This window comes from Bombina bombina, chromosome 2 (genome assembly GCF_027579735.1).
Source record: "Bombina bombina isolate aBomBom1 chromosome 2, aBomBom1.pri, whole genome shotgun sequence".
Taxonomy (NCBI): Eukaryota; Metazoa; Chordata; class Amphibia; order Anura; family Bombinatoridae; genus Bombina; species Bombina bombina.
In genome coordinates, this window is record NC_069500.1 from 956,552,008 (window position 1) to 956,569,354 (window position 17,347).

At 36.6% G+C, this 17,347-nt stretch overlaps 1 protein-coding gene across 1 annotated transcript in view; it reads left to right on the forward strand.

Moving 5' to 3' along the window:
• LOC128647386 (melanopsin-B-like) overlaps positions 1-17,347 on the forward strand; it is a 144,347-nt gene that overhangs the window by 74,809 nt on the left and 52,191 nt on the right. Inside the window, exons 8-9 of the mRNA XM_053700172.1 lie at positions 3,803-3,958; positions 10,552-10,659. Of these exons, the coding sequence (XP_053556147.1) occupies positions 3,803-3,958; positions 10,552-10,659 (264 nt within the window). The remainder of the gene's footprint in view (positions 1-3,802; positions 3,959-10,551; positions 10,660-17,347) is intronic.

The following is a 17,347-nucleotide window of genomic DNA, read 5'->3' on the forward strand; positions in this document are numbered from 1 at the left end:
GCACCTAAAAACTCTCATACTGTAAGAAACAAAATTCTCTGGTCTGATGAAATGAAGATTGAACTGTTTGAACTCAATCTAGCGTCATGTCGGGAATAAACCAGGCACCACTCCTCACCTACGAATTACCATCCCAACAGTGAAGCATGGCAATTTTAGTATCATGCTTTGGTTGTGTTTTTCAGAAACTGGGGGACTGGTCAGGGTTGAGGAAAAACTGAACACAGCAAAATACAGAGATATCCTTAATGAAAACCTGGTCTAGAGTGCTCAGAACCTCAGCATGGGCTGAAGGGTTACCTTTAAACAGGGCAATAATCTTACAGCCAAGACAATGCAAGAGTCGATTAGGGACAACTCTGTGAATGTCCTTGAGTGGCCCAGCCAGAAACTGGATTAAACCCAATCAAACATCTTTTGGGAGTCCTGAAAATCACTTTCCACTGAAGGTCCATATCCAACATGACATAGTTTGAGAGGAATTGCAGAAAAGAATGACAGCAATTTCCTAAATCTAGGTGTGCAAAGCTTCATAGCCAAAAGACTTGATGTTGTAATCGCTGCCAAAGGTGCTGCAACTAAGTACGGAGTTAAGGGTCTAAAGACTTATGTCAATGTGGTATTTCAGTTTTTTCTTTCTTTCACTATGGGATATGGAGTGCAGACTGATGTGAAAAAAATAATTTAAACCATTTTAAAATTTGGCTGTAACATAGCAAAATGTGAAAAAAAATGACGGGGTCTGAGTACTTTCTGAATGCACTGTACAAATGTTATTGAACATGATTTTACAAAATAAATCCTGTGAGTGAATTAACGATTCCAGTGTAGAAAGGCATACATAGTTAAGAAATGACCAATGCAAGCTTGCTTTTGGCATATTGTTAGATTATTTATTAAAGGGACACTAAACACCTGCCAAATTCATAAATAATTGTCACATTATCAAACTGTATACAGCAACAACTCATATAGTTATCATATTAATAAAATCTAACGTTTTTTTTTAAAGAATTATGTATGTTTAATTTTTTTACCTAAAGCTTATTTATGTGTTTGATAGGGAGCCGCCATGTTGTAACGTATGTTACTAGAAGGGAGGAGGTCACGTGATGCGCTTATCCATGGTGTCAAATGAGTCTGTGCATAACTTCTTTTTTTTTTGGTTAGAAGCTCGTTCACATTTGACAAGCTCTCTCTCTCTCTCTCTCTGTAGCTGCACACACGTAGTTACAGCTTAGAGAGAGGAGCAATCGGCTTAGCTAGACGACATGCGATAGGAAGGGATAATAACAGTATTCCTTTTTTTAACAGGATTTTAAACGTTAACATAAGAAAAAGTTTCTAACTGTCATCCTGCATTTCTTTCATAACTAATTTACCCAACAATAAAGTGCAAATTATTCCATTGTACAGTTCAAATATTGTTTTTCAAATATTTTTTTTAAATAAGGCTTGTAAATGTAGCTCTGCATTTCTCCCTTATCGGGCGATCAATACGACCTGAGCACTGCAACTGCAATTGGGTTTAATAGCAAAGTGTACACAGATGTATTTATGTATAGGTAGTGATACTAGCGCTAACAATATATTCAAAATGCCAAGATATAAAAGACTACTCCTCCCAAGTAGTTAAGTATAGACATAAAAATGTATAAAAACAAAAAGGATCTGGCGCTATAAGGTATCTTGAATATAAACTACAAAAAAGTCAAATATTATAATGATCGCTTAATAGCTTCTCATAAATTACTGATAAAATACAATATAATCTAATAATAACCAGGGTCTATTCAATGTTGAGTTAAATAAAAAAAAAAATGGATGAGAAGGAATTACTTTAAAAGGATCTAATTAAGAACTCTGGAGTATCTGGCCAAAGCCCATGAAGGGTGAAACGCGTAGATCTACTCCAGTATCAGAAGCAAAGATAAGAGGATTCATTACAGCATTATTCAGAAGATACAGAAAGACCCCAGGATTCCTCCAGCTCAACTCCAGACCCTTGTGTGGACTCTCTAGTTTTGGCGGCTTAGGAGAAAAAGCCAAGACAAGGTCCAGGGAGTACTGAGCAGCAATTGGGAACTTTGGAACAGAGGGCATTTTCTTCAATTATTCTCCTCCATGTACTGACCCCAGACACTGAACGGAGAAAAAAGAAACACAAAGCCTACATTGTGACATAAGGCTGTGTTCTTTATAAAGAATCCACATACACGATTATAGATGCACAAAGGTTAACCGAATTCCTTTGCTACAAAATGGACTGTTTATTCATAGTGTAATCTCTGGCACCGGATTGGCCCAGATATTCACATATCAGAAGAGAGGTGTGTCACGCCATTACCAATAGGATTGGAGGTGTGTCACCCAGAGTTATTTGCAAGAAATCTTCAGCCATTGGGTGTTTTACACTACAGCTAATTAAGACTGACTTTGAAGATGGTTTGTTTTTAAACCCCACGCTTGAGGAGTAAGGTACCTTACACATACATAACTGTCAGTGAATAGCGGTCTGAGTGACCTACCAGCGCTTATACTCCGAGGTTTTTTATTTTTATATTTTTAGGGAGACTTCCCTACATTCCATATTTTATGTTATATTTCTTATGTGGTATATACTTTGTATATTATTATTGTAATTTATGAGTTTCAATCCCGTTTTAGATTTACCTTGCTGGTTTTTGACTTACCGTTTTAGATATATGTTCAGAATAAAAAAAAATTGGATTTAACTCAACATTGAATAGACCCTGGTTAGATTATATTGTTTTTTATTAGTAATTTATGAGTAGCTATTAAGCGATCATTTTAATATTTGACTTTTATGTAGTTTGTATTCAAGCTACCTTATAGCACAAGATCCTTTTTGTTTTTGTACACAGATGTATTGCTAGTTGTGGGAGGATATTATTACATGTGCGATCACGTAAGGATGACATAAAATCCGTAAAATCGTCTACAACAGAGGACAAAAAAAGTTATATGTGGACAAATTTCACTGTTGACTTTGGTGCACCCCATTTAAAAAACTTAGGAAGTCTACAAATTATGTCAGCAAATCAATGATTATGTTATATCATAGTTGTCTGCAAAATCACTGTCAGTCTTAGAAGTCAAGATGCAGAGCACATTGTTAATCAGTAGATTAAATGAAATAATGAAATCTCTTGTACCCAAGGGTAAATTACAGAGGTAGCCCAAAGAAGAAGTTTATAAAAGAACAACAAAATCATTATGGAAAAAATATTTGAAATGTCTGAGGTCAGGTATCAAGAATTAGTAATTCTAATAAGTTTCCATTGGCCAGGACATGCAACGAATGTCAGAATCATGTAGGCAAATGAAAGATACACAGAAACCCACCAAAATACAAATCAATAAAAATGTTATATTTTAATTACACAGATCATATTTTTTAGTAGGTGGAATTGAACTATGAACGAAACATCCCACTTATTTTTAATTAACATTGCGCTGATTTTTAGACACCTAACCAAGCTCCAAAGTTTTAGGAGAATACTGATGTATATCTACTCCAGATTGCTCCTGTTTGTGTAAAGGGTCTTTTCATATGCAGAGGAAGAAGGAGGGGGTTTGTTTCTTTTGCTATAGAAACCACTTTAAGTGGGTATTCCAGCTAACCTTTTTAACAGTGCTAAAAGTAATTTTTTAAAAGGTTTTATATTGGATTTTTAGATCAGTATCTATGCGTATAGTAGTGTCTATTACATGCAGTTACATTTTTCTGGTGTATACTGTCCCTTTAAGTGTTTAATTATCTTTGTTTGTTCTCACATAGGAATGTTGAAAAGCTTGGATCATGTGGACGGCATTCCTTTTTACCACCATCTATAAAAAATGAATGGAAAATGGCAAAGATCGCTTTTGTTATCATTATTGTCTTTGTGCTGTCTTGGTCTCCCTATGCTTGTGTCACTTTAATTGCATGGGCTGGGTAAGTGAAAAGTAGCTATCTTTATGAATAAAGAAAATAAGCAAAAAGTCACATGACTGTAAAAAATGTACATGATGAAAGAACATAAAGTACATCAATGTAAATAATAAACAGAAAGTAAATTAGTATTACATATCAATCTATCTATCTATCTATCTACTGCATCTATCTATCGGCTAGATTACGAGTTTTGCGGTAAGAGCTGCTCGGTACTAACTTGCAAGTTATTGTCACTGCTCGCTTACCTACAGCGCTGGTATTACAGGTTTACAAAAACCCGGCGTTAGCAGGCAAGAAGTAAGCGTAGAGCAAAATTGAGCTCCATACTGCACTCCAGTACCAGCGCTGTGATGAGCTGCAGTAAGCTGGTTTTACGTGCTCGTGCACAATTTCCCCATAGACATCAATGGGGAGAACCGGCTGAAAAAAAGCCTAACACCTGCAATAAAGGACCGTAAAGCAACATAACGCAGCCCCATTGATACCTAAGGGGAAAGAAAATTTATGTTTACACCTAACACCCTAACATGAACCCTGAGTCTAAACACCACTTATCTTACACTTATTAACCCCTAATCTGCCGCCCCGACATCGCCGACACCGACATTATACTTATTAACCCCTAATCTGCTGCCCCCAACATCGCCGACACCTACATAATGTTATTAACCCCTAATCTGCCGCCCCCAACATCTCTGCCACTATACTAAATTTATTAACCCCTAAACCTAACCCTAAGTCTAACCCTAACACCCACTAACTTTAATGTAATTAAAATAAATCTAAATGAAACCTACTGTTAATAACTAAATAATTCCTATTTAAAACTAAAGACTTACCTGTAAAATAAAGCCTAAGCTAGCTTCAATATAAATAATAGTTACATTGTAGCTAGCTTAGATTTTATTTTTATTTCACAGGCAAGTTTGTATTTATTTTAACTAGGTAGAATTGTTACTAGATAGTTATTAACTATTTACTAACTACCAAGTTAACATAAATACAAATTTACCTGTAAAATAAAACCTAACCTGTCTTACACTAACACCTAACCTTACACTACAATTAAATCAATTACATAAATTAAATACAATTAACTAAATTACAAAAAACCCCCACTAAATTACACAAAATAAAAAAAAAGAAATTATCAGATATTTAAACTAATTACACCTAATTTAATAGCCCTATCAAAATAAAAAAAAAAATAGCCTAAACTAAACTACCAATAGCCCTTAAAAGGGCCTTTTGTGGGGCATTGCCCCAAATAAATCAGCTCTTTTACCTGTAAAAAAAATACAAACAACCCCCAACAGTAAAACCCACCACCCACAAAACCAACCCCCCAAATAAAATCCTAACTAAAAAACTTAAGCTCCCCATTGCCCTGAAAAGGGCATTTGGATGGGCATTGCTCTTAAAAGGGCATTTAGCTCTTTTTCCGCACAAACCCTAATCTAAAAATAAAACCCACCCAATAAACCCTTACTTAACCTTAACACTAACCCCCGAAGATCCACTTACAGTTTTTGAAGACCCGACATCCATCCTCAACAAAGGCGGCAGAAGTCCTCAGCGAAGCAGCAGAAGTCTTCATCCAACCGGGCAGAAGTCTTCATCCAACTGGGCAGAAGTCTTCATCCAGACGTCATCTTCTATCTTCATCCATCCAGCACGGAGCGGGTCCATCTTCAAGACATCCGACGAGGAGCATCCTCTTCAATCGACGTCTTCTTGAACAATGAATTCTCCTTTAAATGACGTCATCCAAGATGGCGTCCTTTGAACTCTGATTGGCTGATAGAATTCTATCAGCCAATAAGCATTAAAGGTGAAAAAATCCTTTTGGCTGATGTAATCAGCCAATAGGATTGAGCTCGCATTCTATTGGCTGATTGGAGCAACCAATAGAATGCAAGTTCAATCCTATTGGCTGATTGGATCAGCCAATAGGATTGAAGCTCAATCCTATTGGATGATTGCATCAGCCAATAGGATTTTTTCACCTTTAATTCCGATTTGCTGATAGAATTCTATCAGCCAATCGGAATTCAAGGGACGCCATCTTGGATGATGTAATTTAAAGGAGAATCCATTGTTCAAAAAGACGTTGAATGAAGAGGATGCTCTGTGACGGATGTCTTGAAGATGGACCCGCTCCACGCCGGATGGATGAAGATAGAAGATGCCGTTTGGATGAAGACTTCTGCCGCTTCATTGAGGACTTCTGCTGGCTTCGTTGAGGATTGATGTCCGGTCTTCAAAAACTGTAAGTGGATCTTCGGGGCTTAGTGTTAGGCTTTTTTAAGAGTTTATTGGGTGGGTTTTATATTTAGATTAGGGTTTGGGCGGAAAAAGAGCTAAATGCTCTTTTAAGGGCAATGCCCATCCAAAAGCCCTTTTCAGGGCAATGGGGAGCTTAGGTTTTTTTAATTAGGATTTTATTTGGGGGGTTGGTTGTGTGGGTGGTGGGTTTTACTGTTGGGGGTTGTTTGTGTTTTTTTTTTACAGGTAAAAGAGCTGATTTCTTTGGGGCAATGCCCCGCAAAAGGCCCTTTTAAGAGCTATTGGTAGTTTAGTTTAGGCTAGGCTTTTTTTTATTTTTGGGGGCTTTTTTTATTTTGATAGGGCTATTAGATTAGGTGTAATTAGTTTAAATATGTGATAATTTCTTTTTTCATTTTGTATAATTTAGTGGGGTTTTTTTGTAATTTAGTTAATTATATTTAATTTATGTAATTGATTTAATTGTAGTGTAAGTTTAGGTGTTAGTGTAAGACAGGTTTTAGGTTTTATTTTACAGGTAAATTTGTATTTATTTTAGCTAAGTAGTTAGTAAATAGGTAATAACTATTTAGTAACCATTCTACCTAGCTAAAATAAATACAAACTTGCCTGTGAAATGAAAATAAAACCTTAGCTAGATACAATGTAACTATTAGTTATATTGTAGCTAGCTTAGGGTTTATTTTACAAGTAAGTAGTTTTAAATAGGAATTATTTAGTTATTAATAGTAGGTTTTATTTAGATTTATTTTAATTACATTAAAGTTAGTGGGTGTTAGGGTTATGGTTAGACTTAGGGTTAGGTTTAGGGGTTAATAAATTTAGCATAGTGGCGGCGACGTTGGGTACGGCAGATTAGGGGTTAATAATTTTATTCTATTGTTTGCGATGCGGGAGGGCCTCGTTTCAGGGGTTAATAGGTAGTTTATGGGTGTTAGTGTACTTTTTAGCACTTTAGTTATGAGTTTTATGTTATGGCTTTGTAGCGTAAAACTCATAACTACTAACTTTCAGTTTACCGTATGGATCTTGTTTTAGGCTGCACCGCTCACTTTTTGGCCTCCCAGGCAAACTCGTAATACCGGCCCAAAGAAAGTCCCATTAAAAAATGACTTTTTGAAAGCTGCGATAGTTACGTTGCGTTACGGACAAAAAAAGTGTGCGTTGCCCCTAAACCTGCAAGACTCGTAATACCAGCGATAGTGAAAAAGAGCCTTAACGCTGCTTTTTCACTCATACCGCAAAACTCGTAATCTAGCCGTATCTTACAATCGATCAATCTATTTATATGTTTGTCTATTTCTTTTAACAATGTAGTCATTATAGCAACAATATAGCAATCTAAACAATAGCCAGGACTTGTCATGTTGTACCTTTACTCTTTGAGAGAAAAAAATCCATTATCAAGGTTACCTTAGTAGCTAAATAATGTATGCTCATGTTGCATACACCCAAAATACATTGTGCATTCACAGAAGATGTTTAAAAATTAGTGATGTTGCGAACCTAAAAAATTGGGTTCGCGAACGGCGAACGCGAACTTCCGCGAAAGTTCGCGACCGGGCGAACCGCCATAGACTTCAATATGCAGGCGAATTTTAAAACCCACAAGGACTCTTTCTGGCCACAATAGTGATGGAAAAGTTGTTTCAAGGGCACTAACACCTGGACTGTGGCATGCCGGAGGGGGATCCATGGCAAAACTCCCATGGAAAATTACATAGTTGATGCAGAGTCTGGTTTTAATCCATAAAGGGCATAAATCACCTAACATTCCTAAATTGTTTGGAATAACGTGCTTTAAAACATCAGGTATGATGTTGTATCGATCAGGTAGTGTAAGGGTTACGCCCTCTTCACAGTGCGCAGTGTAGGAGATATACCTGCCCTGACCATGCTTTGCAGACCAGGTATCAGTGGTCAGATGGACCCTTGCCCTAACACTGTGTGCCAGACATGCCATTATAGCAGACTTATATGGCTTTGGCGTTGCTTTTTGGTAATTAGAAGGCTGCTAAATGCCACTGCGCACCACATGTGTTTTATGCCCAGCAGTGAAGGGGCTAATTAGGCAGCATGTAGGCAGCTTGTAGAGTTAATTTTAGCTTAAGTGTAGTGTAGTAGGCAACCCAAAGTATTGATCTAGGCCCATTTTGGTATATTTCATGCCACCATTTCACCGCCAAATGCGATCAAATAAAAAAAAAATGTTCACTTTTTCACAAACTTTAGGTTTCTCACAGAAATTATTTACAAACAACTTATGCAATTATGGCATAAATGGTTGTAAATGCTTCTCTGGGATCCCCTTTGTTCAGAAATAGCAGACTTATATGGCTTTGGTGTTGCTTTTTGGTAATTAGAAGGCTGCTAAATGCCACTGCGCACCACACGTTTTTTATTACCAAGCAGTGAAGGGGTTAATTAGGGAGCATGTAGGCAGCTTGTAGAGTTAATTTTAGCTTAAGTGTAGTGTAGTAGACAACCCAAAGTATTGATCTAGGCCCATTTTGGTATATTTAATGCCACCATTTCACCGCCAAATGCGATCAAATTTAAAAAAAAACTTAAATTTTTTCGCAATTTTAGGTTTTTCACTGAAATTATTTACAAACGGCTTGTGCAATTATGGCACAAATGGTTGTAAATGCTTCTCTGGGATCCCCTTTGTTCAGAAATAGCAGACATATATGACTTTGGCGTTGCTTTCTGGTAATTAGAAGGCCGCTAAATGCTGCTGCGCATCACACGTGTATTATGGCTAGCAGTGAAGGGGTTAATTAGGTAGTTTGTAGGGAGCTTGCAGGGTTAATTTTAGCTTTAGTGTAGAGATCAGCCTCCCACCTGACACATCAGACCCCCTGATCCCTCCCAAACAGCTCCCTTCCCTCCCCCACCCCACAATTGTCCCCGCCATCTTAAGTACTGGCAGAAAGTCTGTCAGTACTAAAATAAAAGGTTATTCAATTTTTTGTAATTTTTTTAGCATATTTGCATATGCTGTGGTGTAGCATCCCCCCTTAACCCCCAACCTCCCTGATCCCCCCAAAACAGCTCTCTAACCCTCCCCATCTGCCTTATTGGCGGCCATCTTGGGTACTGGCAGCTGTCTGCTATTATTTCACAGTCAATTTTTTTTTTTTAAATGTACGCTACTGTTACACCAGATATAAGTGGTGGCACTGGGCAAGTGGGCACAGTATACGCTGTGAGCCTGACACACACGCTGGCAGGCAGGCAACTGCAATTATATTACACAGGAAAAAAAAAAATGTAGACTGATGTTATAGCCCTAAAAAGGGCTTTTTGGGGTGCTATCCTTACAGCAGAGATCAGATGAGTCCTTCAGGACTGTAGTGGACACTGAATACACTAGCCTAGCTATCGATTTCCCTATTAAATCATCAGCAGCTACACTGTCCCTCCTCTTACTAAGAATGCAGGCTCCGAATGAATCTAAAATGGATGCTGTCCAGGAGGTGGGAGGGTCTGGGAGGGAGGGTCTGCTGCTGATTGGCTGTAATGTGTATTCTGACTGTGAGGTACAGGGTCAAAGTTTACTCAATGATGACGAATAGGGGGCGGATCGAACATCGCATATGTTTGCCCGCCGAGTTGAACGCGAACATACTATGTTCGCTGGGAACTATTCGCCGGCGAACTATTCGTGACATCACTATTAAAAATATGTCTAGTAATGCAATGATTAAAACAAATGCCTCTCACTCCTTTATATCACTGTGTACTAGGAGAGGGAAGGGGAATTCTGGAAAATCCTAGGAAGATTCTTTTTAAAAGTTTACATGCATGAAGTAACATTTTATTTGTAATGTTGTGACACTGCTTAGAGTAGCAGACTCATTTTGAATAGTGTGGTTGTGGCTAAAAAGTGTTTTGATGGGTGTCCTATTGTGGCAGCAGTGTCTTGGTCTATGACTGTTCTAAAAGTTCTGGTTAATATTAACATTGTGATTAAAATACCTTTCCAAAATAGCTGATTAAAGAGCATTCTAGTAAAAAAAACTTGCAGACAGAAAGGTGGGAGGGTGGATAGATGGATGGATAGATAGATAGATGATAGATATATAATGAAGGAAAAATTAAGTTAGTCTTATAACCCATTAAAACTTCCTGTATAAAATCCAAAACTTGCGAATTTCTAATAGAAATGTCTATTTTCTGTCAGTCTTTTACAATTTTACAGTGTACAATCTCTAAAAGAAAGGTCAAAATGTCAGCTTATTATAGAGTAAAAAAAAAAGTTACAATTAAATGTCTTTGATTAATCCTCAACATCTTTATTTTAGACACGGGAAAACCTTAACTCCATATTCCAAGACAGTGCCTGCAGTTATTGCTAAAGCATCTGCAATTTATAATCCTATTATTTATGGAATTATTCATCCAAAATACAGGTAAATATAATCTACTTAACCTTCTGTTATGCAGTATTTCGCTAGTAGCACACAGGCAAGCTTTGTGTGTCCTGAAGGCATGCTCCTTATGGTTCCAAAAAACCCACGATCCCGTTAAATTGACATTAACCCACAATACCTATTAAAGAGTCATGGAAGTCATAATTAAAGGGACATGAAACCCACATTTTTTCTTTCATGATTTAGAAAGAGAATGCAATTTTAAACATATTTCTAATTTACTTTTATTATCTAATTTGTTTTATTCTCTTGATATTATTTGCTGAAAAGCATATCTAGATATGCTCAGTAGCTGCTGATTGGTTGCTGCACATAGAAGCCTCATGTGATTGGCTCACCCATGTGCATTGCTTTTTCTTCAAATAAGGATATCTAAAAAATGAAGCAAAATAAATAATAGAAGTAAATTGTAATGTTGTTTAAATTTGAATGTTCTATCTAATTAATGAAAGAAAGATTTTGGGTTTTAGTGGCCCTTTAAGCTTTCATGATCCAGATAGAACGTAGATTTTTTTTAATTTTCTTTTACAGAACGTATATTTTTTTTATTTTTTTCCCATTAAAGTGTACCTAGGTAGGCTTAAGAGCGTTCACATTTCTTGAGCTCTATATGTATAACATTGCTACAAACACTGTTGCAAACACTGCTGCCATATAGTGTTTTAAGACGCATGCACACTCCTGAGTATACCTCAGTACCTTAAAGAAAGGATTTAAGTTTCAAAAAATAATATCAAGAGGTAAATTTGATAATATCAGCATATTGGAATGTTTTTTTAAATTCTACATTCTACCTGAATCATGAAAGTTGGATTTTGACTTTCAATTCCTTTAAGCCGGTGAATATTACAAAGGTGAACCACTATGTATGTATATGTACTGATTTTAATCTGCTTCAATGTATTAGTGAATGTTACAGAGCATTGCCATGATGATGAGTTTAAGGTTTAGTTGCCTTTTCATATAGGGTGGTTTTAGATTGCCAAATTTTACCAAATCAAGGGCAGAGGGGATATCATTAGGTTTATCAGGTTCTATTATTTCTATCCCCTTTCTACCCGTGCACATTTATGGCTACTATCACATTAAAAGAACTGGGGGTTCAACAAAATAAATTGGAGGAGCACAACAGCCCATCTAATACCTGTCCTAACAACAGAAGGAGATCAATAAACCGGCAAACATCTAATATGGTCTAGTTTTAATTGGGCATTCGTTTGCTAAATTTGTAGTATACAGCATCTTCTCCATTGCCTGCACCGTACATTACGGAAATGTACAGTAATGAAAATGAAATACATCACTCTTGCCTATTTGCATGATTAAAACACATCAACAAATGAATTCTAACTCAAAATTTCAAATACTGTCCATAAAAACTTTAACCCTTTAGTGACAGCTGACGTACCAGGTACGTCAGTGAAAAACTGTCACTTAATGACAATTGACGTACCTGGTACGTCATCCGGTAAAACGAGCACTGCAAGCGATCGGTGATCGCTTCAGTTGCTCTAACAGTATTGCTACAATGCCTGCATGTTGAGGCATTGTGCAATACGTAACTAAACTGCCGGGGAGCTTCAGATCTTAAACTCCCGGCAGTTTAGTGCATTGGAAGCATTTGATCGCTTCCGATGCTGGCCCCTGACATGCTGAGTGCCTTGTTGGGTAAAGGCACTCAGCATATGATGTTTTTTTTTAAAAAAAATAAAATAAAAAAAGGGAACATTTGAAATAAAATTAAATTGTTATATACTTTTCTTATATGGACAACTGTAAAAAACAGAAACAGAGGCGCCACATGTGTAGATCAATGGATACCAAGACGTGAATCTGGACAAGACACAGGATACTCACAAACGTGAAGGCACTCTCTTGTGCCTGTTAGAGGCAGGCTGGTATTCAAACCAGCTGGCTGTGTATACAAATCCCCGTTGTGATGTCCTGGAGAGGTGGATGTCCTGCAAGGCAGTCCTTGCCTGGATAGTATCCTAAAGGTTGGAACAAGGGAGAAAGGCTGGAAAGCCTTTGGGTTACTTAGAAGAGATTGATGCACACACCAGACTTCGTGAATCATAAAACTAGCATTTATTATACAGAATAAAATAGCCAGTAATGTAGCACATTACAGCTGGTGTGTTAAAATCAAATCTCTTATGGTATATAGAGAAGTAAAGCGACGCGTTTCTCGGGGGTAACCCCGTTCCCTCAGGCTTGTATGCTCTATCTATATCTTAATCACCCTTAAATAGGCCTAAGTAACCACATGTTTACAATAAACACTCCCCTTCCTTCCTTTGCTTAAACCAATCAGAACCTTCCTTTCCCCCCACTCCCACTTGTTGCAGTAATTAGTTGTTGTTTACTAGATAAATTTGTCATTGAGGGTGTGCTACTTGTTCCTTAAGATTCGTGTTGTATATACAAATGATCTTGAGGTTTGTTAACAAAATAATTTTTGCGATCATGTAGAAAGTTACGACCGGGATTATATACACAAATCATGTGATGTATGTCTAACCCACCAATGATGGCGAAAAACTAAGGGGCTTGTCTTAAAATCTGAATCCGATTGGTGGGAGTCTATTTTTTAATGAACTACATTTCCCATGATTCCTGTGAACTCATTTTGTGCGATCGTGTAGAAAGTTACAACCGGGATTATGAAAACAAATCATGTGATGTATGTCTAACCCACCAATGATTGCGAAGAACTATGGGGCTTGTCTTAAAATCTGAATCCGATTGGTGGGAGTCTATTTATTAATGAACTACATTTCCCATGATTCAATACAGGTACACACCCATGAATCTGATAGGTTGGTATGGCGTAAACAGGCTGACGTCAAGTTAACCAACACTGTTCAATATACGATCAATAATGGACTCGGTATTATGCCCAAAAAAAGTTTGAATGTCCAATGACAATGGCTATATGCGTAATAACAAATATGTATATATAAAAACGGTATGTAATAACAATTAATGTATACGGAACACCAGTGTTATAAAACTGTATTCTAAATTCTAAAGACCAGGGACCCACTCCTAACTGTCCCTCTTAGCTTATGTGGTGAAGTGACAATATCTCTATGTTTGGAAATGTGCACTGGTGTACCAAACGCATTGCATGGATTAACGTGACTATGTCTGTGTGTATTTCTATATACCCTATAAATGTCCGAGATAGTAATCTCTGGACATGGTGTTAGTGAAATTAGAATGGGAAAAACCTTTTTGGCAATATTTTATAAAAATGGGTGAGATCTAATATATGTGAGTGCATATCGTGTTAACGATATGTATAGTGAATGTCAGCGAGATTAATTTATTAGAAGTATTCTGTGATAATTTAGTGCTGCTAGCGAATGCCTATAAAGCTAAGTGCAAACGTGTTAATATAATATAAGAAAAGATAATAAAAAATATATATGGTAACCAATGAGATCCGTGATGCAGGTGTTGGTTAGAAGTGACCTACAATATAATATTGATTAGTTCATCCATAAAGATGGGGCTGATAGAGGACCAAAAATGCAAAAGGGGATAAAAATGATGCCTCATAATTATGCTGCTTATAGTCACTAAATATAATATGGTTACGGTGATCGGTCTAATATATGTTATTGGTTCTAGTATATATGTATTAAAGGTACTCACTATCATATATGATTAAGCAACAAGTGGGGGGTGAAAGTCCAGTGTACAAAATCGCTAAAACCATATATAAATATATATTTCTGTATGTTACTCTTCAACCACATTAAAATAAAAATACTGTACCAAAAACAGATGAAATCTATACTATTGATATTCATATTGTGATTTGTCTCAAGATTTACCAAACAATGACATATGCTATGTGAATACAGCTGAATCTATAACCTCGTTTATACCTATACTATTGATATTCATATTGCAATACATCTCAAGATCTATAAAACAGTGACTTATGTTATGTGAATACCGCTGAATCTATAACCTCGTTTAAGCCTATGGGAAACAAACTGTTGAATTTAAAAATCCAATAGGTTACCCTCTGTCTGAGTTTGGTGAACCTATTATATGTATTGCTTTTCGGAATGTTTTCTAAAGGGGTTATTTTAAATGGACATTTTCCAGATATATAGTGTTGACAGGTATGTCTAGACACACTATGTTTGGGTGATTTTGCTTTTATGTTCCTCAGATGTTCACTCCATCTGATGCGAACCTTCCTACAGGTCCTGCCTATGTATTGTATGCCACACTTGCAGGATAGCGCATATATGACATAGCTGGAGTCACAGGTCATTTTGCTTTTAATAGTAAATTTTTTCTTATTGCTATATGACTCTATACTAGTTGTTCCATGGGAAATATATTTACACATGTAGCACAGTCTCTTTCCACATTTATATGTTCCCTTTTTACTAAAAATATGGTTTCCTGTCTTCTCTCCTAATTTTGGTGTATTCATTACCTTTCTTTTTGTCATCACCACCTTACTTGGGGCTAGTTTTTGTTTATAGGAGGGTGCTCTTCTGAAAACTACTTTTGGTTGTAATGGAAGTGTTTTATTCAAAATCGGATCTTTTAATAAAATCGGCCAATGTTTCTTTAAAACTTTGTTAATGTTTTTGTGGTTAGAGTTATATTGTGTAATAAAAAGTGGTTGTTTATTAAAATTACACTTTTCTTGATTATCATGTTGCTCTGTGGGAATTGAAGTTAATAGTTGTTCTCTATTTAGATCCCTGGCTCTCTGGGAACCCTTGTCAATAAGTTCAATCGGATATCCCTTCTCTATGAATCTTGATGTTAAAATGGGCGCTTGTTGGTCATACTGTTCTACCGTGCTACAATTCCTACGTAATCGACAGAACTGACTGTATGGAATGTTGGTCTTCCATTTTGTTAAATGGTTGCTGGAAAAGTGTAAGAAATTGTTGCAGTCTACCTTTTTGAAATAGGTGGAGGTGGATATATTGCCCCAAGGGTCCCAGGCAAGAATAATATCCAAAAATTCTATTTGATCCTTTTGTAAATTGTGTGAAAAACTTATACCCATATTATTGTGATTCAGATATGAAACAAATTCCAATGCTTCTGTTTCTGAACCATCAAAAATAAAAATCAAATCATCTATGTAACGGCCATAGAACACCAGATTGCCCCTCCATTGTGAGTTGTAAATGTATAGGTCCTCAAATTGACCCATAAAAAGATTTGCAAAACTTGGGGCAAATCTGGTGCCCATGGCCGTTCCCTTAATCTGTAAATAAAAAGTGTCTAAAAACTGAAAATAATTATGTTTCAAAATAAAATTTATGAGAAAAATCAAATATTCTTTTTGTATCCCAGGCATGTAGGGGTCTCTATTCAAATATAACTGTGTTGCTCGTATCCCTAAATCATGGGATATATTTGAATATAGAGATCCAACATCACATGAAAGCCAAAAATAATTACAGTTGTTAACTTTGATGCCGGATAGTCTATTGAGTAGGTCTCTGGTATCTTTGATATAAGATGGTAGGTTGATTACGTGCTTCTGAAGATAGATGTCTATATACTCAGACAGTTTGTCAGTAATACTATTGATACCCGCTATTATGGGCCTACCAGGGGGGACCTTATCGTCTTTGTGCAGTTTGGGGAGATGATAATAATATGGGGTACTGGGGTGATCAGGTGTGAGGTATCTCTTTTCTTTTTTTGTAAGAATGTCATCTCTGAGCCCTTGCTCTAATAGAAGATTAAGTTTCCTAGTGAAATCAGTGGTAGGATCGTGAGATAGCTTGATGTAGTATTCTCTATTATCCAAGATGTTTTAAAAAAATATAAAGAAAAGAAACAGATCCCTAGGGGTCTACGTATTTTTAAAAATTGTTCTTTTAAAAATAACACAGAATTGTTGACCAAATGGTATAGCATACTAGATGAATGCTCTTTTAATCTTATAGACTTACTCATCTCTCATAGGCAACAGCTAGTAGATGAGGTGGGATTAGAGATAGATTCTGTACAGAAAGAATTGGAGGTACATAAAGAACATGTAGAGTATCAGAAACTAAACAACCAGACTATTAAATCAATTGACGAGTATCAGAAATAAATTATAACTAATAAAAATCTGAAACTCAAAAGAGATGAGGAGGACTACAGTAAAGCGGAGGTTTATACCTATAACAGAACTAAAAATATTCAGAAGGGTGAATGGACGGTAGTTCAGAATCACAAACGACAAAATAGAAATATGAATAGAAATAACTACCACCACAACCACCCTGCTGCTACAGATAGGAATACAATGCAAAATATTAACCATACTAACAATCACCAACAACAGAATGTAACTTATCCCCATAGAAACCAATATCAGAGCAATAATGGGAATTCACACAGATCCTCATACACAGATAGAGACTACAGAAGAATGTCAGATTATCAGGAATACAACAATCCCAATTATATTCCTATATCCAACAGATTCCAAGCTCTGAACTCAGTTCAAGATAATGGTTTTGAACATCTCAGAGATGAAAGGCCAGGGCCATCTAGAATAGACAACACTCCCACCCCTCAAGCTGAGGTTTTTTTAGGAACCCCCAATCTGGCACCTCTATGGAGGAGACCCAATCCCGGGACAAACCAAAAGAAAAGGCCCTACCCAAACGGGGAAGGA